Below are 21,286 nucleotides of genomic sequence, written 5' to 3' on the forward strand. Positions count from 1 at the left end.
CGGCCCGGCCTGGCCTCCCCCACCCCCGCCGCCATATTCCCACAGCGGGCGCGGCCCCACAGCCCTGCGCTCCCGAGTAGGCCCAACCCGATCCCCGGCCTCGCGTCGGGCCGCCCCGCCGCCCTCCAGGCCCGCCCTGCCCGCAGCCACAGCTAATGGCGGCCGCTCTCCACTCAGCGCCGCACGCCGAAAGTACTCGCGGCCCAGGCCAACAGGAGGTCGCCGAAGCTCGATGACGCCAGCGAACCGCGCCGGCGCACAGCCAATGGATAGCGGCGGCGGCGCGGTGACGTCTTTAGACTGCGCCGGGTGCGCATGCGCACCGCGCGTCCCTGCCGGCCCGGTGTGAGGCGAGGGAAGGCGAGGTCAGGCCCGGCGGAGGCGAGAGGGGGGAATAGGCCGGGCCTAGGGGAAAATGGGCCTGGCCTGAGGGGCTCTGAGGGGATTAGGCTGGGCCTACGGGCGAATAGGCCGGGCCTGGGGTGGCCCTGAGGGGAATAGGCCGGGCCTGGGGTGGCCCTGAGGGGAATAGGCCGGGCCTGGGGTGGCCCTGAGGGAAATAGGCCGGGCCTAGGGGAAAATGGGCCTGGCCTGGGGGGCTCTGAGGGGATTAGGCTGGGCCTACGGGCGAATAGGCCGGGCCTGGGGTGGCCCTGAGGGGAATAGGCCGGGCCTGGGGGGGCCCTGAGGGGAATAGGCCGGGCCTGGGGGGGCCTTGAGGGGAATAGGCTGGGCCTGGGGTAAATGGGCCTGGCCTGGGGGGCTCTGAGGGGAATAGGCCAGGCTTAGCAGGGAGTAGACTGGGCCTGGGGCAAATAGGGAAGGCCAAGGGAGGCTCTGAGGGGAATAGGCCGGGTCTGGGGGGGCTCCGAGAGGAATAGGCCGGGTCTGGGGGGGGCCTGAAGGGAATAGACTGGGCCTAGGGGGAAATGGGCCTGGCCTGGGGGGCTGCGAGGGGATTAGGCTGGGCCTAGGGAGGAATAGGCTGGGCCTGGGGCAAATAGGCCAGGCCTGGGGGACTCTGAGGGGATTAGGCTTGGGTGTAGGGGGGAATAGGCCAGGCCTGGGGTAAATAGGACAGGCCTAGGAGGGCCCTGAGGGGAATAGGCCAGGCCTGGGGGGGCCCTGGGGCAAATAGGCCGGGCCTGGGGGGGCTCTGAGGGAACAGAACAGGTTTGGGGGGGGCTCTGAGGGGAACAGGCCAGGTCTAGGGTGGGTCTGAGGGGAATAGGCTGGGCCTGGGGCACTCTGAGGGGCACGTGCTGGGCAGGGAAGGAGGAAGCCCCAGGGAGAACCTGGGGAGATGGCTCCGTGTCCCTGGGGGGGGCTGGGCAGCCCCTCAGGGGGGTCTGAGGTCGGGGGAGCCCCTTCCCCAGTGGCGTTTTGCCGACCGATCACCCGAAAGCTCTTCCTGCCCCTTGACATCCGATACTGCGGGTCCGAACAATGCTTTCCCCGTTCCCAGAAGCCGGCTGCTTCGTCCTTTTTATCACTGAAATTCTGCTCCTGACAGGTTTCTTTGCCTCCCGTAGCGTTCCTGAAATGCGGCGCTGACCTCCAGCCGGTTACCGGCCCTGACCTTCCTCCCCCCCGGCCCCGACGCCCTCCAGCATGGCAGCCCGCTTGGTGCGACGCTGCTGCTGGCGGCACTTGGGTGCCTTCGTCTCTGCTCCCTCGGCGGTCCCGGCCTCGCTGCTGGCACCGGCTGGGAAGGTGACGATGGCGAGAGCTCTGCTTCAAGCACCTTTCGCTTCATTTCATACTCCGAGCCCTTCCGGCTGGGCGGACGGCTTCTCGGTCAGAGAGCAGGTGGAGGAGAGCCGAAATGCGGAGCAGAGAGTGGTGGGGGAGCTGATAGAGACAGCCACAAGTCCCCAGGAACTCTTCCAGCTGAGCCAGCTCCACGTTCTCAACAGCAACGAGGCCTCGCTGATAATTACGCAGCTTTCCCGGCTCGTGGCGGAAAAAAAGCTGGAAAGGGAGAGCATTCTGCGGGACGAACGGTTCCAGCAGCTCGTCGGCATCACGGATTCTCAGGTCGGTTCCCTCCTCGCAGCGCTTGGGGGCAAGAACGCGAGGCGGCGAGCGGGCGGCGCTCCTGGGGTCGAACCGGCTGCTCCTTCGGGGTTTTACTTTGCCTTTCCGCGTAGAAACTGAAAGTTGAGGGGATCGGGAGGTGGAATTGTCAGCCCGAGGCGGGGTGTCTGATTATTTCTGTCTAAAAGCGCTGCTTTTTGGACCAGATCATCCTCCTGAAACGCTGCCTTGCTTCCCTCCCCGTGATTTTTCAGTTTTCTCAGTGAGATAAAGCTGCATTTTGCCAGTTAGTGGCAAAGACAACGCAGAGCTGCGCAGCCCGAGAGTGCAGAAGCCGCCGGCTAAGACGGGGCATTGCCGGCCCAGCCGGCTGCTACGGAAATGCCTGCAGCTGGTGGGATCACGGCATGGTTTGGGTGGGAAGGGCCCTTTAGAGCCCACCCAGTGCAATCCCTGCAGTGAGCAGGGACATCTTCAGCTGGATCAGGCTGCTCAGAGCCCCATCCAGCCTGGCTTGGAATGTTTCCAGGGATGGGGCATCTCCCACCTCGCTGGGCAACCGGTTCCAGGGCCTCACCACCCTCCCAGGGAAGAATTTTTTCCTTCTGCCTCATCTAAATCTCCCCTCTCTCAGCTTGAAGCCATCCCCCCTTGTCCCGTCACTCCAGGCCCTTGTCCCAGCCCCTCTCCAGCTCTCTCGCAGCCCCTCCAGGCCCTGGCAGCTGCTCTAAGGTCTCCCCGCAGCCTTCTCCTCCCCAGGCTGCCCAGCCCCAGCTCTCCCAGCCTTTCCTCCCAGCAGAGGGGTTCCAGCCCTCGCATCATTGCTGGGGCCTCCTCTGGCCCCGCTCCCACAGCTCCAGCTCTGTCCTGTGCTGAGGGCTCCAGAGCTGGACGCAGGACTCCCGGGGGGGTCTCAGCAGAGTGGGGCAGAGGGGCAGAATCCCCTCCCTCGCCCTGTGCCCACGCTCATGGGGATGCAGCCCAGGGCATGGTTGGCCTTCAGGGCTGCCAGCGCACATTGGTGGCTCATGTCCAGCTTCTCACCCCCCAGCACCCCCAAGTCCTTCTCCTCAGGGCTGCTCTCCATCCCTTCACCCCCAGCCTGTATTGATAGTGGGGGTTGCCCCCACCCATGTGCAGGACCTTGCCCTTGGCCTTGTTGAACCTCATGAGGTTCCCACAGGCCCACCTCTCCAGCCTGTCCAGGTCCCTCGGGATGCCATCCTGTCCTTCTGGTGTTGTCAGCTGCCCCACTCAGCTCGGTGTCCTCTGCAGACTTGCTGAGGGTGCGCTCGATCTCGCTGCCTAGGTCACTGATGAAACTGTCAAACAGCCCCGGTCCCAGTACGGACCCCTGAGGGACACCACTTGTCACCGGCGTCCATCTGGACATCGAGCTGTTGACCATTACCCTCTGGCTGTGACCTTCCAACCAATTCCTCAGCCACCGAACGGTCCACCCATCACATCCGTCTCTCTCCAGTTCAGAGAGAAGGATGTTGTGAGGGACTGTGTCGAGGGCTTTACAGAGGTCCAGATGGATCACATCCGTAGCTCTTCCCTTGTCCACTGGTCTGGTCACGCCATCGTAGAAAGCCACCAGGTTGGTGAGGCAGGACTTGCCCTTGGTGAAGCCGCGTTGGCTGTCTCGAATCAGCTCCCTGTCCTCCCTGTGCCTTAGCCCAGCTTCTGGGAGGATCTGCTCCGTGATCTTCCCAGGCACAGAGGGGAGGCTGGCAGGTCGGTAGTTCCCAGGATCCTCCTTCTTACCCTTTGCAAAAATGGGCCCAGTGTTTCCCTTCTTCCAGTCACCAGGGCCTTCTCCTGACTGCCGTGACCTTTCAAACAGCGTGGAGAGTGGCTTGGCAGTGACACCAGCCAATTCCCTCAGGACTCTGGGGTGCATCTTGCCAGGTCCCGTAGACTTCTGTACGTTCAGGTTCCTCAGGTGGTCACAAACCTGGTCTTCCCTGACAGTGACTTTACCCTCCTGGTCCCCGTCTTGTGGTCCATCAGCTCAGGAAGGGTGAGGAGAGAGGCTGCCGGTGAAGACTGAGGCAAAAAAGTTGTGGAGTCCCTCAGCCTTCTCCTCCTCTGTTGAGAAAAGCTTGACAATCTTGCTCGTCAGGTTGGGTAGGCGTAGTTTAACCTTCCTTTTCTGGCTGGCATCCCCGTAGGAGCCCTTCTTGTCATTCTACACTCGTTCTCCAGCCCCCTCCCCAGCCTCACTGCCCTTCTCTGGACACGCTCCAGCCCCTCTAGGTCCTGCTTGCAGTGAGGGGCCCAGCACTGCACACAGCACTGGAGGGGCGGCCTCAGCAGTGCCCAGTCCAGGGGTACCATCCCTGCCCTGCTCCCGCTGCCCACCCCATTGCTGACCCAAGCCAGGATGGTGGTGGCCTTCTTGGCCACCTGGGCACACTGCTGGCTCCTGGTCAGCCGGCTGTCGCCCAGCACCCCAGGGCCTTTTCCACCGGGCAGCTCTCCAGCCGCTCCTCCCCAAGCCTGCAGCGCTGCTGGGGTTGGTGTGACCCAAGGGCAGGATGCGGCCCTTGGCCTTGTTGACCCTCACACAGTTGGCCTCGGCCCATGGATGCAGCCTGCCCAGACCCCTCTGCAGAGCCTTCCTGCCCTCGAGCAGATCGACGCTCCCGCCCAGCGTGGTGTCCCCTGCAGACTGACCGAGGGAGCACGCGATCCCCTCACCCAGATCACTGATGAAGATGTTGAACAAGACCGGCCCCAACACTGAGCCCTGGGGAACAGCACTGGTGCCCGGCCGCCAGCTGGGTTTAACTCCATTCCCCACCACGCTCTGCCCTCGGCCATCCAGCCGGTTCTTCATCCAGCAGAGAGTGCACCCGTCCAGACCATGGGCAGCTGGTTTCTCCAGGAGGATGCTGTGGGGAACAGTGTCCAAGACCTTACTAAAGTCCAGGTAGATGACAGCCACAGCTTTTACCACAGCTTCGGCTTGTGGTGTGGTTCTTGAGGTTCCTCTTCCTCACCAGGGTGAGCGTTGCCCGGTGTTTGGCGTGACTGGCAGCGGAATACTCTCAGGCTCTCTCTGATCAACACTTTTCCCTTATTTCTCCTTGCTGCCCAGATCTCTCAGGTGTGGAATAACACCTTGGTGAACCTCCTGAAGAGCCTCTACTCCCTGGGGATGGACAGCCACCGGAGGGAGATGCAGTCGGTGGAGCAGGAGGTGCTGTGGCGGCTGCGGCGCCTCACCTTCAGGCAGCTGGCCTCCCTGGCCGAGTTCTTGGCAGTCAGGCAGGGGAAGGACAGCAGTCCACTGCTGAACGAAGTCATCAAGAAGCTGGAGCTGCGGTGGACGGAGCTCGAGGGCACCCGAACCGTGGTGACGCTGATGGGCAAGGTCGGGCAAGTCTCCCCGGCTCTGATGGACCGGCTGGAGGACAAGGTAGGAGCTCGGGCTCTCCCTTCCGCCTCTGTTCCCTTCGGAGGGGCCACGTCCCGCAGGTGACAGCCCCGTCCCCGTCACCCCATCCCGTGTGGGAACGCCGATTCCACGCAGGCTGCGCTCGTTGCTGCTCCCAGGTGCTTCGGTGTGCGCTTCCCGGTCGCTGTTTAAGCAGCTTCCCATGCAGGGGGGGCTTCTGAGAGGGGTTTCTGCGGAGCCCAGTGGACTGGGAGAGCTTGCGCTCGCCAGCCCCTTTCCCAGTCCGTACTGGTGCGAGTGGGTGACTCGCACTGGTCTGCGCTGCTGGGAGGCGGGCTGAGCTGACGCGCTTTCCTTTGCAGCTGCGGCAGGTTCGCGGAGAACACGCTCGAATTTCCTTAGCTCAGCTGGCCAGCGGTAACTCACAGAGCCAGCGCCACGCGGCTGCCAAAGTCATCGTCCTCTGCCTCTCTGTAGCGCCAGGCGGTGAGGGGAGCTGGGACGAGGAGCGTCCGTACTGTCCTTGCCTTCTGGGCCCCCGTCTTCCCAGAGGGCAGCCTGTCCCCTCCGGCGCTCTGTGGGTCCCTGTTTCTGTCCCTCGCAGGAGCGGGGAAATGTCAGAATCACAGAATGTTGGGGGTTGGCAGGGCCCTCTGGGGTCCCCCAGCCCAACCCCCTGCCCAAGCAGGGTCACCCACAGCAGGCTGCACAGCACCGCGGCCAGGCGGGGCTGGAATATCTCCAGAGAAGGAGACTCCCCAGCCCCTCTGGGCAGCCTGGGCCAGGGCTCCGTCACCCTCAGAGGGAAGAAGTTCTTCCTCGGGTTCAGCTGGAGCTTCCTTGGCTTCAGTTTGTGCCCGTTGCCCCTTGTCCTGTCACTGGGCACCACTGCAAAGAGTCTGGCCCCATCCTCCTGACCCCCACCCTGCAGATATTGAGAGGCATTTCCAAGGTCCCCTCTCAGCCTTCTCTTCTCCAGGCTGAACAAGCCCAGCTCCCTCAGCCTCTCCTCCTAGGAGAGATGCTCCAGTGCCCTCCTCATCCTCGTAGCCCTGCACTGGGCTCTCTCCAGTAGCTCCTCATCTTTCTTGAAGTGGGGAGCCCAGCACTGGACACAGCACTGCAGATGGGGCCTCAGTGGGGCAGAGCAGAGGGGGAGGAGACCCTCCCTCGCCCTGCTGCCCACACTCCTCCTCATGTCCTTTGGGTCCGAGCCACTGCAGGACCCCCAACTGCAGCTGCGTCAAATTCAGTCCTCGTCCACCCCGTGCTGGGGACTGGCCAAACAGCTGCCACAGCAACGGCTGTAGCCCGTGAAGCCCCACCGGTCCCTCTCCTTTGACCCTGGGAGCTGCCAAACGCTACAGACACCGGCGTGTGACGAGGCACAGCGCTCTGGCTGCGTCTGCCGGGGTTGTCGGCTCACGCAGAGCCCAAACCGACGGCGCTGGGTTGGCGTCCCACAAACGGAGCGGAAATCACGGTGGGAAGCGGGGCGCTGCTCCAGCAGCTGCCTGTCCTCTGCCGGTCTTTGCCCGGCGGCGTGTTACGGCGCCCGGACGCAGGACGCCGAGCTCCTGCCAGCTGGGGCAAAGCAGAACCAGCGGTGGGGAGACGCTGGCCGAGCTCTGCCGAGAGGACGAGGGTCTGCATCCCCGCATCCTCCTTCCACGGGAGCCGCCACGCTCGCTCCCAGCCTCGCCGCGTGCGAAACACTCGCCCGGCCCCGTCGCCCTCGGCGGGGCTCAGCCGGTAGCAGCGGCGCATCCCGCTCCGAATAAACCCGGTGTCTCGCTTTGTGCTTTTCCCTTCACATCCCCACTCAAAATATTTCCTGGCAGGCTCTGGAACTTGCTGAACAGTTCAACCCCGATGACATCCGGAAAATAACGCTGGCTCTGGCCTACCAGAACCGGCGCTGCGTGCCGCTGCTCCGAGCCCTCTCCTACCACCTGGTGCAGAAGCACTCCGAGCTCGGCCTCAGCGTCCTCCTGGACCTCATTTTCGCCTACGGTAAGCGGCTGGGTTGTACTGGGACCCACTGAGGAGTCCAGCTGATTCTAGACACTGGAGCAGGGATTTGAGAGCGTTGCTACCACGGCCAGAGGAAGGAGAAAGGCTGGCAGGGGATGTTAGGCTGGACCTAGCGTGCCAGCCAGCGCAGCCGGGTAGTTTCCAGCTCCGAGCGTGGGCGGAGCGCGCCCAGCTACGCCGTTTTCCTTCCAGTGTGCGGGAAGAAGGGGACTTGTGGTGCGAGAGCGCTTCGGAAGGGTGGTCGGGGTGCTGGGGAGCCGCTCTGCCCTGCAGCGTAGGCAGCTGGTGAGCCAGGATCCCCCCCTGTAGCCCCAAATCCTCTCTCACCTCTTCCTACGGCCGTGGGTTTCTTGGGGAGCCCCTGCCTCTCTTTCCTGGCTTGGAAAATTGCAGCTGTCAGTAACAGGAGAGCTGAGCGGGAGCCCTGGGGAGGGCTGGGCTGTGTACGTGGGGACAGTGGCACTAAAAAAGCTGATTTTTTTTAATTTTATTTTTTTTTTCCCCATCCAAGATGTCCCAGCGACAAATTAATTCTCATTTGAGAAGCGCTGGGTGCTGAATTCGTATTCTGCAGCGGGTGAGATGCTGAAAGTGCTTGTACGAGCGCTGGCAGATGCTCGGGGCGGCGACGGCCGCTTTGGTGAGGTTCCCGGCCGTGGGGTAAACCAGAGCCACCAGATTCTTGCTGGTGACAGAACCTGGTGCGAAGCAGCTCAATTAACAGCAGAGTAGCGCTAATTGATAATCTGGTTTACGATCCCGAGTGTCTTGCTTCTCTGGCTCCTCTTCCCACGCAACGTTGCGGGGTCCTGTTCTCCTCTGGCTGTTGGCGGCCGGTGGGAAGCCCAGACCAGCGGATGGAGGCAGCCAGGAGAGCCGAGGAGGAGCTCTGCTTCGGTTGGTTGTCCAGCTTGTGGTGGTGGGAGCAGCTCTTCCGCCAACCGCCGGGGCCAGGACGGTCTCCGCGGGTCAGCGATCCTCTCAAAATAAAGAAATAACCCCGGGAGACCTGGCCTCGGGGGGAGCTTGCGCTTCTCTCGTTGACGTTACCCAGTTTCTTGCTGGGGAGTTGATTCATCTGGAATGAATTTCGAGGAAACCAGCGGACGCTCGGCGTCACGGCCTCCAAATCCATGCTGGGTGCCTTGCACAGAGGCAGGGCTGTAGGTGCTGCAGCTCGGGACGGGCAGCTGAACGACGGTAGATACAGACCTGGGTCGTAGGCAGCGATCAGCCGAGCTAATCCAGCAGTTCCCCGGCCTTAAAACCTCCAAAGTGGGCAATGGCCACGGCTGGCCGTGCTTTGGGGGGCGAGACGGGCTCTCGCAGGCTCCGGCAGCGCTGTAGCCGCCGCGGTGGGGCTGCTTTCGGCCGGGACGCTGGCACCCCGCGCTGCCGTTTCTCTTTGATCCTTGTGTCGTGGCACCAGGGTGGTTTGTACCTGTCGCTGCTGCTGCCGCAGCCGGTCTCGGACCCTGCCCGTGCCCCTCTCATGGGGGCTGTCCCCTCCTGGCTGGTCCACACGGACCTGAACCCCTCTGGGGGGGCTCGGTGCTGCCGGTTGCTGATCGTTGTTCGCTTGTACCTCGGCCGGCGTGAGGTTCCCGGTCGCCTTAGCGAGTTCAGGGCTCTTCTGGCCGGAGCAGGATCTGTAGATGGAGACACCAGGGCTGAAATCTGCTGCCGGCACTAGGTGGAGGCTGGAGCCGTGAGTTGGGACCAGGATTGAGAGCTGGTGGGTGCGGTGGGACGCGGCAGAAGCTTGGTCTGACCCAAAAGGAAGGGTTCAGAGCCAACCAGGGGAGGCAATCCCACCCTCCGAGCCTCCTCCGCTCCTGACGGGCGGCTTCGCGCTTTCCCTCGTGCCGCCGCCGCCCGTCCAGGCCACGGCTCCCGTTCCAGCTCCGTGTAAGTGGCTGCCGCTTTCTCTTTGCTCCTTTAAGGAAAACTGAATTTCCACCAGCCCCAGGTCTTCCAGAAGATAGCCACCGACCTGCACCCCCACGTTTCCGCCATGAAGCCCGTTGAGGTGACGCGCTGCATCCGATCCTTCGCCCTCCTCAAGTGGCTCAGCCTGCCGCTGCTCGAGGCCATTGCACAGGTGAGGAGGGGGCTTGGGAAGGGCGGGGAAGCCCCCGCTGGCACCAGTACGACCGTGACCCAGCCCAGTTCCCAGGAGATGGGAGCTGTTTCTGCCCCCCCCCTCCGGAGATGCTCACTGGGATGTCGTCACTGTTTTCCCCGCGCAGCCAGCGGATGTAATCGAGTCTGACAGCACTCGTTGTTCCTCTTCTGCTAACGCCAGCGGTGGGAAGCCGTGCTGAGCTGGGGCCAGTCTGGGCCTCCAGTCCCGAGTGCCAGCGCTGCTTCTCTCCCCGGGCACCTTCCCAGCTCTGCCCCAGTTTATGCACTGGCACTTCTGCGTCTGCCGGAATATTGCAGAGCTCCGCTTCCGCTCACAGCTTTCCCTTGTGCCGAGATAAAACCCCAGGGGAGCACTCAAAGATCTTTCGCTCGTGTTTTCCCATCGTGCCACGGGGCTGGATGTGTCCTTGGCTGATGCTTTCAGTCTTTTCCTGAGTGTAGGACAGACCTAAACCCCTGGTTTTACCCCCCCTCTATCTTCCAGTATGCCCTGGACAACACCAAGCAGCTCTCGGTCCCCAATCTGTGCAGCATCGTCCTGTCTTTCGCTCGCCTGAACTTCCAGCCCAGCGGAAGCGAGGACTTCTTCAACATGGTGAGCTTCCTCCTTTCCCCCTCCTGAACCTTGATTGCAGTAATTAACTCTTTATAACGAGGCCATGGGTGTTGATGGTTGCGCGCCCGTTCCTGGCGGAGCGGTGCGGCTCTCCTAAGCCCTCGGCGTGGCAGCGCCGAGGTTGCTCCCCCAGCTCTGGGGGGCTGTTGAGATGGATGGAGGCTGCCACAAGCAGAGGTGCTCGCTGCCCTGCTGCCTGGGGGAAGGCTGCCACGGCTCGGGGCGAGGAGACGTGGCCGGTTGGAACGGTGAGCGGAGGGGGAGCCTCCTGCGTGCTTTGGCAAGAATCATGAAGTCAGAGAATCATCAGGGTTGGAAAAGGCCTCTGAGGTCATCAAGTCCAACCGTCACCCCAACACCCCCATGCCTGCTAAACCCTGTCCCCAGGTGCCACATCCAGACGGTGTTTGAACCCCTCCAGGGATGGGGACTCCCCCACTGCCCTGGGCAGCCTGGCCCAAGGCCTGACCACTCTCTCAGCACAGACATTTTCCCCGATCTCCAAGCTGAACCTCCCCTGATGCAGCTTGAGGCCATTGCCTCTCGTCCTGTCGCTGGTTCCTGGGGAGCAGAGCCCAACCCCCCCTCACTGCACCCTCCTGGCAGGGAGCTGCAGAGAGCGAGAAGGTCTCCCCTCAGCCTCCTCTTCTCCAGACGGAACAGCCCCAGCTCCCTCAGCCGCTCCTCAGCAGACTTCTTCTCCAGCCCCCTCCCCAGCCTCGCTGCCCTTCTCTGGACACGCTCCAGCCCCTCCAGGTCCTGCTTGCAGTGAGGGGCCCAGCACTGCACACAGCACTGGAGGGGCGGCCTCAGCAGTGCCCAGTCCAGGGGCACCATCCCTGCCCTGCTCCCGCTGGCCACCCCATTGCTGACCCAAGCCAGGATGGCGGTGGCCTTCTTGGCCACCTGGGCACACTGCTGGCTCCTGGTCAGCCGGCTGTCGCCCAGCACCCCCAGGGCCTTTTCCGCCGGGCAGCTCTCCAGCCGCTCCTCCCCAAGCCTGCAGCGCTGCTGGGGTTGGTGTGACCCAAGGGCAGGATGCGGCCCTTGGCCTTGTTGGCCCTCACGCAGTTGGCCTCGGCCCATGGATGCAGCCTGCCCAGACCCCTCTGCAGAGCCTTCCTGCCCTCGAGCAGATCGACGCTCCCGCCCAGCGTGGTGTCCCCTGCAGACTGACCGAGGGAGCACGCGATCCCCTCACCCAGATCACTGAAAGAGCCTGGCAGGGGGTGAGCGTGGGGCAGGTGCTGTCCTTGGCGTCCTCCTGCCTTCCCCCGCTCACAGAGGCTGCCGGGCTGGCCTCCAAAGCAGAGGAAGAAGTCACCTTGACGTCCCTGGAGACAGATTTATGCTGACTGTTTCCAGAGAGGAGCTGCGCTGTCGCTGAGTAAGCGGAATTTCGCCTGCCCAGCCCCACCTGCGGCACGGAGCCGAGGAGGAAGCGGACCCAGATACGGGTGTCTGTGACCAGCAGCACCCTGAACCCCACCCAAGAGCATCCTGTCCCCCGTGGCCAAGCTGACCCGGGGAGCAGGGGCTCTCCCTGCGCCAGCGAGAAGGGCGAGGTGTGACAGTAGCACCCAGGGCTCTGCACCCCCCCGCCAGCATTCATCGTGGGCGCAGTGACGGGGGATTTTGTAGCAAGAGCAAAACTGCTCGTTTCTGAGGCGTTGCAGAAAAGTTCTCCGGGTTTAACAGGCGAATCCCCTGCGGGGTGCAGAGCTGTGAATCCCCGACAGAGATCCTGACGCCGCCGATAATCCCAGACCCCTCTGGCTCCGTTTGTGACAGGTTTTAGCTGCAGATGCTGACGAGGCTGTCGCCTCCGGCCCTCCCTTTTCTGAACGCTGCCCTGGAGGCAGGGCTGGCTGCGCTGCGGCGTTATCCCTGCCTGCTGCAGTTGGCTGCTGGGCTTCCTGATGAGCCGAACCGCAGCGTTGGAGCGACCTGGAAACCTCCCCTCTGCGAATAACCCAGGGGAGAAGTGGTGCCGTGGGGCAGGACGCACCGTAACGCCTCGGGGATCCGTCGAGCTGCCAGAGCTGCGCCTTGACCGCAGGATGGTAGAAACGCCAAGTGCTTTGGGGTTGGAAGGGCCCTTCAGAGGTCACCTAGCCCAACCCCCCTGCAGCGAGCAGGGACATAGAACCACAGAATCACGAACGTTGGGGGTTGGAGGGGACCTCTGGGGGTCCCCCAGCCCAACCCCCTGCCCAAGCAGGGTCACCCACAGCAGGCTGCACAGCACCGCGGCCAGGCGGGGCTGGAATATCTCCAGAGAAGGAGACTCCCCAGCCCCTCTGGGCAGCCTGGGCCAGGGCTCCGTCACCCTCAGAGGGAAGAAGTTCTTCCTCGGGTTCAGCTGGAGCTTCCTCGGCTTCAGTTTGTGCCCGTTGCCCCTTGTCCTGTCGCTGGGCACCACTGGGAAGAGTCTGGCCCCGGCCTCCTGACCCCCACCCTGCAGATATTTAGAGGCATTTCCAAGGTCCCCTCTCAGCCTTCTCTTCTCCAGGCTGAACAAGCCCAGCTCCCTCAGCCTCTCCTCCTAGGAGAGATGCTCCAGTCCCCTCCTCATCCTCGTAGCCTCAACCAGATCCGGTTGCTCGGAGTCCCGTCCACCCCGGCCCTCAGAGGACGCGGGGTTCAAGCAGAAGAACCCCAGGGCTGCAGAGATGCTGCTCTGCCTGCCAGAGCGGGCTTGGTTGGCAAGAAGAACGCGATCGCTGAAGGTGGCGCAGGGTTTGGGGCAGCTTGGAGTTAACAGCTCTGAAGCAGCCCTCTCCGCGCTTTTGGCTTTGACAGCGAGATTTTTTTTTGGCATCGGATTTTCTTAAAATGCTGGAGAGAGCAATTCCGTGAGTGAATTAGCTGGCAGTGAATTATCACGTGAGAGCTTTTCGGTAGCGCTTCTGGCAGCGTCTGTCTGCTGCCTTCCACGCGCCGCAGTCCTGAGCTCTTCTCGCCGGTCCTACGCTCTCTCCTACCTTTAGCGTAGCCAAAAAAGGTCCGTGCTGGAGATCTCTAGTGCAGGAGCGGTCCCTGGATTTCTGAATCCCCTCTGCCATGGATTTTTTGAGCTTTATTTGCGTGTTGCAGACAGACTGCAGCCCGGTGATTCTGCCCAAGAGAACGGCGTGCGCGGCGGAATTAATTGCGTGGGAGCTACGTGTGGCGCTGTGGGAAACAGAAGTAGGAACCGGGGGCTCTGTTTATTTGCCAGCTCTTGTTTAGCAATTTTTTTTTTTTTTTGAGACAAATTGCCAAAATGAGACTGCAGAAGTGTTGAAGGACCTAGGAGGACTTGGGCATTTGTGAATTTATGTTCCGATCCTTGGCTTGGCTGGAACATATTTTGGATTGCGCTCCACGTCAGCCCGCAGCTGTTGAGAGGGATTTAAGGCAAAGATCGTGAGGGCTTTTTGCTGTTTGGCCTGCGTGTCGTAGAATCACAGAATCACTAAGGTTGGAAAAGTCACCCCAACACCCCCATGCCTGCTAAACCACGTCCCCAAGGGCCACATCCAGACGGTGTTTGAACCCCTCCAGGGATGGGGACTCCCCCACTGCCCTGGGCAGCCTGGCCCAAGGCCTGACCACTCTCTCAGCACAGACATTTTCCCCAATCTCCAAGCTGAACCTCCCCTGACGCAGCTTGAGGCCATCGCCTCTCGTCCTGTCGCTGGTTCCTGGGGAGCAGAGCCCAACCCCCCCTCAGTGCACCCTCCTGGCAGGGAGCTGCAGAGAGCGAGAAGGTCTCCCCTCAGCCTCCTCTTCTCCAGACTAAAACTGCACCAGTGGGTGCAGCTTTCTCACGAGCGAGGCATCAGCAGCGCTGAGCTGTTCGGTTTTCCCTCTCGGCAGGTCCACGAGGTTCTCCAGGGCCAGCTGGGCAGCCTGGAGCCTCACCTGCTGACCGACCTGGTGTGGTCTCTCTGCGTGCTGCAGCAGGCCAAGGCTCCCTACCTGCAGCGAGTGCTGGCGCCCGACTTCCACGCTCACATCCGAGGTGAGGCGGGCGTCTGCGGAGGACCGAGAATCTCATGCTTGGGGCGGGGAGTGGGGGATGCCAAGCCTGGTCAGTCGAAATTTGAGTTAATGGGTTGTTAATAAGGAGGGAATCGAGAAGGAGTGGCTCTAAGGGATCCCCCCGCAGCGCTGTGTGGGGTACCCAGGCAAGGGGAGCGCAGGGCAGCAGCACCGGGAGAGCTGGGCTCGTGAGAGCCACGGCCTCCAGCTCCGGCAGCCCCTCGGGCTGTGGATTCGTGCCTGCGAGCGATGGAGGAGAAGGAGAATGAGACAGCAAAGGGGACCCGCTCGAGCCATCCTCCTCCACGCCGTCCTCCTCGTGCCTCCCCTGCGCTCTCTTCTCCTGCCAGCTGCCCACTCTTCCACCTGCCTGGAGCGGAACGCGTCATGGCTGGAGCGATGCCCGCGGGGCCGAACCCCGGCAGGGCGACCCGTTGCCCTTGACCTTGTCCTCGACCTTGTGGAAACCACGCGCCCCGAGGCACAGCTCGCTGCTCCGCTCTGCCCCTCCGCTTCCCCCGAGACCTCGAGAAGAGACGGGAGGGCTCGGTGCTTCCCGATTGCCGGCGAGGAGCAGCCCCGTCAAATTCAGTCCCTGCCCCTTCCATGGTGGGGACTGGCCAGCCGGCTGCCACAGCAACCTCTGTGGGCCACGAGCCCCGCGTCCCCTTCCCGTGGGACCCCGGGGATAAGATCAGGCCACAGACACTGGGCTCCGACGGGGCTGTCCCCACTGAGGGCCCTGTTTGGCTCGGCCGGCTCGTGGTGGCTTCGTGCGAGCGCCTGGCAGCTGGAGCAAGGCCAGGAACGCCGGCGTCTGGCTGTTGGTGGTCTGTGTAGTTTCATAGAATCACTAAGGTTGGAAAAGGCCTCTGAGGTCACCAAGTCCAACCGTCACCCCAACACCCCCGTGCCTGCTAAACCACGTCCCCAAGTGCCACATCCAGACGGTGTTTGAACCCCTCCAGGGATGGGGACTCCCCCACTGCCCTGGGCAGCCTGGCCCAAGGCCTGACCACTCTCTCAGCACAGACATTTTTCCCAATCTCCAACCTGAACCTCCCCTGACGCAGCTTGAGGCCGTTGCACTTGGCCTTGTTGACCCTCACACATTTGGCCTCGGGCCATGGATGCAGCCTGCCCAGACCCCTCTGCAGAGCCTTCCTGCCCTCGAGCAGATCGACGCTCCCGCCCAGCGTGGTGTCCCCTGCAGACTGACCGAGGGAGCACGCGATCCCCTCACCCAGATCCCAGAATCACAGAATGTTGGGGTTGGAAGGGCCCTCTGTGGGTCACCCAGCCCAGCCCCCTGCCCAAGCAGGGTCACCCACAGCAGGCTGCACAGCACCGCGGCCAGGCGGGGCTGGAATATCTCCAGAGAAGGAGACTCCCCAGCCCCTCTGGGCAGCCTGGGCCAGGGCTCCGTCACCCTCAGAGGGAAGAAGTTCTTCCTCGGGTTCAGCTGGAGCTTCCTCTGCTTCAGTTTGTGCCCGTTGCCCCTTGTCCTGTCGCTGGGCACCACTGCAAAGAGTCTGGCCCCGGCCTCCTGACCCCCACCCTGCAGATATTTGTAAACATATATTAGGTCCCCTAAATCATTGATATCCCCCAGATCACTGATGAAGATGTTGAACAAGACCGGCCCCAACACTGAGCCCTGGGGAACAGCACTGGTGCCCGGCCGCCAGCTGGGTTTAACTCCATTCCCCACCACGCTCTGCCCTCGGCCATCCAGCCGGTTCTTCATCCAGCAGAGAGTGCACCCGTCCAGACCACGGGCAGCTGGTTTCTCCAGGAGGATGCTGTGGGGAACAGCGTCCAAGGCCTCACTAAAGTCCAGGTGGACAACATCCACAGCCTTTCCCTTGTTCTCTGGGCGGGTCACCTGGTCATAGCAGGAGTATCTCCATGCCAGCGGGCAGGGAGCCATCATGGGGGGATTGGAACCAGAAATCCCAATCGCTTGGGCTGTGCAGGCCACCAGATGAAGAGCTGGAGCTTTGGACCGTGTCTCTAGCTCTGCTTCTCTGTTCCCACCAGGTGATCAGTCCCTCAAGGCCCACAACTTACGGCTGAAGCTCATCCACATCAACGCCACCGCCAAGCTGGAAAGCCCCGACTACCGGGGGCCGTTCCTGCCGGCGGAGATGCTGAGCGCCGCGGAGCCGGCGTCGGAGAAGGTCACCCTGCTGCAGAGCAGGCTGCGGGAGGCATTGGCGGGGGTGCTGGGCGGCCGGGACAACGGGCGCTTCGACGTACGCACCGTCTACGGCTGGCAGATCGGTGAGTGCGCGTCCTCGCCGTGGGACCCCGTCGGGTTCTGCCTGGCGGAGGGAGTTGAACTCGAGGGCTCGGGTGCGGCTGCCAGGCTTTATCCTTCCTCGTTCTTCAGCCTCACGCCCCTCTGCTTCCTCGTCGCCGCCGCCCGGTCTTGTTCCCACAGCTTTCCTCTGAAGGCAGAGCAGAAACCGAGCCCAGGGCACGGCTGCGGGTAGCGGATGCGGGAGGAAGGCCCCGCTCCTCCGGCCAAGCAGCGCCGAGGCCGGCGAAAGGCTTCTGGCTCTGCCTTCCCTTCCGCTGCCGCAGCCCAGGCTCCCCCTGCTCTCCTGCAGCCCCGTCAAATTCGATCCCCGTCTCGCCCGTGGGGGGGACCGGCCATCCGGCTGCCACAGCAACTTCGGCAGGTCCACGAGCCCCGCGTCGCCTTCCCGTGGGACGCCGGGGGGTGAAGTCACGCCACAGACAACGTCTCCTGGCCGTACCCCGGCCGTGTGCGCGGAGCTGCTCCGCGGCGGCGGCAAGGGGGGGGGTTTTTTGGGAAGGGAGCGGCGGGACCTCGCGTGCTTCGCATCGGCCGCCTCGGGGGAGACGGTGCGAGCGGCGTCCGGGTGGGTCTCGGGAATCCTTGTGTCCCCTCCTCTCCGTGCAGACGCCGAGATGGTGGTGAACAGCGAGAATAAAGCTCTCCCCGTGAAGGACTTCGCCGCTCCCCATCTGCTCCGCTCGGAAGGGACGAAGCCGCTGCCGCCGGGGGCCAGGAGGTGGGTGTGGGGCTGAGCTGCGCCCCGGTGGGCTCAGGGGGGGAGAGGAGGGGGAAGGCTCTGCCTGCGGGGTGCTGGGGATCCCAGTCACCGCAGCCGGCGGCTCACGGCAGCGCTGAGAATGCCATGACCCCTAGTTTGGGTGCAGGGGAGGGTGGGCACAGGGCAGAAATCGGGATAGGGCTGCCCCAGCCTCGCACTGTGTAACGTTTGTAGCTGGGGCTGTGCTGGCCGCCCACTATGGTGGAATCCCAGAATCCCAGCATAGCAGGGGCTGGAGGGGACCACTGGGGATCCCCCAGCCCAACCTCCTGCCGAAGCAGGGTCACCCACAGCAGGCTGCACAGCACCGTGTCCAGGTGGGTCTTTCATCTCCAGAGAAGGAGACTCCCCAGCCCCTCTGGGCAGCCTGGGCCAGGGCTCCGTCACCCTCAGAGGGAAGAAGTTCTTCCTCGGGTTCAGCTGGAGCTTCCTCGGCTTCAGTTTGTGCCCGTTGCCCCTTGTCCTGTCGCTGGGCACCACTGGAAAGAGTCTGGCCCCGGCCTCCTGACACCCACCCTGCAGATATTTAGAGGCATTTCCAAGGTCCCCTCGCAGCCTTCTCTTCTCCAGGCTGAACAAGCCCAGTTCCCTCAGCCTCTCCTCGTAGGAGAGATGCTCCAGTCCCCTCCTCATCCTCGTAGCCCTGCGCTGGGCTCTCTCCAGTAGCTCCTCATCTTTCTTGAAGTGGGGAGCCCACCACTGGACACAGCACTGCAGATGGGGCCTCAGTGGGGCAGAGCAGAGGGGGAGGAGACCCTCCCTCGCCCTGCTGCCCACACTCCTCTGAATGCACCCCAGGAGACCATTGGCCTTCTGGGCAGCCAGGGCACGCTGCTGGCTCATGGTCACCCTGTCGTCCCCCAGCACTCCCAGTCCCTCTCCGCAGAGCTGCTCTCCAGCAGCTCAGCCCCAGCCTGGACTGGTGCCTGGGGTTGTTCCTCCCCAGGCGCAGGACCCTGCCCTTGCCCTTGTTGAACCTCATCAGGTTCCCCTCTGCCCAACTCTCCAGCCTGCCCAGGTCTCGCTGGATGGCAGCACAGCCTGCCGGTGCGTCCACCGCTCCTCCCAGTTCTGTGTCACCAGCAAACTGGCTGAGGGTACGCTCTAACTCTTCATCCAGGTCATTGATGAAGAAGCTGGACAGGACTGGGCCCAGTGCTGACCCCTGAGGAACCCCACTAGCTGCAGGCCTCTGGTGGAGGCTCAGCATGGGCCGGGCGCTGGTCGTGGCCGTGGTTTTCTCTCCGTTTGCCGCAGAGCCCGGCTGGCTGCAGGGTGCTGGGGCCCGAGCTGCGTCCTCCCTGCGTGGAAGGACGGCGGCATCGCCCCCAGGCCTGGGCTTGGAGAAATCACCCCTGAGCCGCTGCTGCCCGCTCCGCTTGGGCTTGGCGTGCTCATCCTCCCGTCTCACAGCCGCCCCGTTCCCCTCCCAGGGTCGCCTTCCTCCGGTGGGAGTTCCCCAACTTCAGCAACAGAAGCAAGGACCTGCTGGGCCGCTACGCCATGGCCCGGCGCCACGTCCAGGCGGCCGGCTTCCTCGTGGTGGACGTGAGTCGCTGCGGGCAAGAGCGGGATCTCCCAATTCCATCGGGATGGAGGAGCAAACACCTTGGGGGTGCTGGGGGGGGGGTCACCAGCTTGCTTCTCGCCCCCCTCGCCGCCTTCCTGCTGGCTCCAGCTCCCACCCGGCGAGGCAGAGCCCCACGTCAGCCCCGAACGCTCTTTCCTTCCCCGCGCCGCGATTAACCACCGGGGCTAATTAGCTGTCCTGCAGCTCGAAGGTGCCAGGGGGGGGATCAGCGAGGGCGGCGGGCAAGGTCTTAGGGCGCTGATCCCCCGTGCTCCGGCGGGGTCGTGCGTGATTTAGCTCCCCGGGGGTAATTAGAGCTCTGCTGGCGGGCAGCTCCGGGGAGGGAGGGCTGGGCCCCAGAGTCGGTGCTGTCCCCGTCACCCCACGGGGGTCCCCAAGCCCGTGTCCCCCCCTTCCCCACGAAGACCCCGGCATCCTCCCCGCGCCTCGAGGCTGAGGCGAAGCGAGGTTTGAGGGTCACCGGCGCTGGTTTTCCCCCCGGGAGGAGGAGGAGGAGGAGGAGGAGGAGGAGGGAAGTGCCGCTTCCCACAGCCTCAGCCCGATACAGATTCGGGGTGGGTGCTGGGATCCCCCCAAAGCCGCTCCCGTGTGAAATATTAAAAGAGGTTTCGGTGCTGGGCGAGGTGCCGCTGCCGCCGTTGGGTGGGAGCAGGGGGTGCCCTCACCCATCCCTGAAGCCTCCTCGAATTCGGGCGCCCGCGGGGGTCAAAAATGGCCGCCTCGCCGGGCTCTGACAGCATCTCCCCTCTTCCCCCCCCCAACGCCGTAGGTGCCCCACCACGAGTTCCTGGACCTGAAGCTGGAGCGGCAGCGGACGGCCTACCTCAGAGACAAGCTCAACAAGGCCAGGGCCAAGGAGATGGCGAGCTAACGCGGCGTCTCCGGCCGGCGCCCCGCGGTTAGAACGCGCCTCGGAATAAACCCCGCCGCTGTACAGCGCCGCGCTTCGGGCTTGGCGTCGGTTCGGCACGCGGCTCGGCTTCTTCCCGGGGGGGTGGGAGACCCCCCCCACCTCGCCGTGGCTCCCGGAGAAAGCCGGCTTGAGCGGGGGTTTAGGATTAAAAGCTGTCCCCGCCGCGTCCCCGGGGCCAAGGTGGGTCAGGAAAACCGTGACGCGCCGGAGCCGGCTGCCGGGAAGGGCTTTGGGGACGGATTAGCGGCCATCTGGCCTCACTGCGGCCCCCTGGGTGGGGGGCACAGCCCGGCCCCCCCCCCTGCCCGGCTCACGTTGGGGTCGCAGCCCTTCGCCCGGCGCCGCGGGGTTACCGGGGAGCTGCTGAGTCACGGCTCGGGGTCGCTCCCGGCACCGGCGTCGCTCACCTCGCCGTGCCTCAGTTTCCCCCCAGCATCCTTTAGCAATGAGAGGGGGTGTCCTGGGGGTCCCCACTCCCTCCCCTGGTGCTGTCTGTCCGGTACCCCCCCCCCAAGTTGCCAAGGAGCCATCCCCATCCTCGTCACCATGGAGACGGGAGGAGGAGGCGAGGGGCTGTTCCCATGGCGACGGCGCAGGCACCGATCCTGCCTCCCCGGTGGTACCCGAGGGGGGGGGGGGGGGCAGCGGGGTCGTGTCTCCCCCCCCCATCCCCCCAACATCGCAGCGCACCCACGGCTGCTTTTAGGGGGGCTCTGCCCCCCCGCCAGCCCCCAGGGCACGGCTGGATGCTCAGCCCCATTTTGGGGGGGGGCAAAATCCCATCTCCATCCCACCCCGGGTGGGGAAACTGAGGCTGGGACCCCCCCCATGCCCCCCCCCTCGGAGCTGATGCAAGCAGCGAGGGGCCGGGCCCTTCCCCCGCCGCAGTGCCTGCCCTTCCCCCCCCGCCGGAGAGACTGCCAGCAAAAAATAAATCAGAAGAGGAAGAAAAAATAAGGGAGAAAAATGGGGGGGGACACACACGGACAGATGAACGAGACGACAAAGGGGGGGGCGGAAGGGGGAGAAAGAGGGGGGGAAAGAAAGAGAAAAAGGGGAAAGGGGAGATAAGGGGAAAAGGGAAAAAAGAATAAAGGGGGGGGACAAAGAATAAAGGGAGGGGAAAAGGGAGGAAAGGGAAAAGGGGGGGCGAAGGGGGAAGGAAGGGGGGAAGGGGGAAGGAAGGGGGGGAAAGGGGGAAGGAAGGGGGGGAAAGGGGGGAAGGAAGGGGGGGAAAGGGGGGAAGGAAGGGGGGAAAGGGGGGAGGGAAGCGGGGGAAAGGGGGGCAAGGGGTGGAAAAAGGGGAAGGGGGAAAAAAGGGGGAAGGGGGGGAAAAAGGGGGAAGGGGGGAAAAAGGGGGAAGGGGGGAAAAAGGGGGAAGGGGGGAAAAAGGGGGAAAGGGGGGGAAAAGGGGGAAAGGGGGGGAAAAAGGGGG

The 21,286-nt window shown here is 63.7% G+C and overlaps 1 protein-coding gene and 3 non-coding genes across 4 annotated transcripts; all 4 read left to right on the forward strand.

Annotated features, from left to right (window-relative positions):
• Positions 1-290: 290 nt before the first annotated feature.
• Positions 291-19,877, forward strand: TBRG4 (transforming growth factor beta regulator 4). Its single transcript, XM_075419970.1, has 11 exons — positions 291-365; positions 1,533-2,037; positions 5,144-5,464; positions 7,285-7,456; positions 9,421-9,578; positions 10,107-10,217; positions 14,100-14,244; positions 16,305-16,547; positions 17,194-17,305; positions 18,781-18,895; positions 19,708-19,877. Exons 2-11 carry the CDS (start codon positions 1,612-1,614, stop codon positions 19,807-19,809), a joined length of 1,905 nt encoding a protein of 634 aa, XP_075276085.1. The 5' UTR covers positions 291-365; positions 1,533-1,611; the 3' UTR covers positions 19,810-19,877.
• Positions 6,677-6,816, forward strand: LOC142361272 (small nucleolar RNA SNORA5). Its single transcript, XR_012763867.1, has one exon. It is a non-coding gene; the product is annotated as a small nucleolar RNA SNORA5 (small nucleolar RNA).
• LOC142361271 (small nucleolar RNA SNORA5) lies at positions 14,837-14,975 on the forward strand. The gene has a single exon (XR_012763866.1). It is a non-coding gene; the product is annotated as a small nucleolar RNA SNORA5 (small nucleolar RNA).
• Positions 16,872-17,012, forward strand: LOC142361273 (small nucleolar RNA SNORA5). Its single transcript, XR_012763868.1, has one exon. It is a non-coding gene; the product is annotated as a small nucleolar RNA SNORA5 (small nucleolar RNA).
• Positions 19,878-21,286: the final 1,409 nt, after the last annotated feature.

This window comes from Opisthocomus hoazin, chromosome 4, assembly GCF_030867145.1.
Source record: "Opisthocomus hoazin isolate bOpiHoa1 chromosome 4, bOpiHoa1.hap1, whole genome shotgun sequence".
NCBI classification, from domain to species: Eukaryota; Metazoa; Chordata; class Aves; order Opisthocomiformes; family Opisthocomidae; genus Opisthocomus; species Opisthocomus hoazin.

Coding starts and splice junctions, on each gene's coding strand:
- TBRG4 (XM_075419970.1), top strand. CDS start 1,612: ATGGCAGCCCGCTTGGTGCGACGCTGCTGCTGGCGGCACTTGGGTGCC. Junction 16,548..17,193: donor CGTCTACGGCTGGCAGATCG/GTGAGTGCGCGT, acceptor CTCTCCGTGCAG/ACGCCGAGATGGTGGTGAAC. Junction 18,896..19,707: donor CCGGCTTCCTCGTGGTGGAC/GTGAGTCGCTGC, acceptor CCAACGCCGTAG/GTGCCCCACCACGAGTTCCT.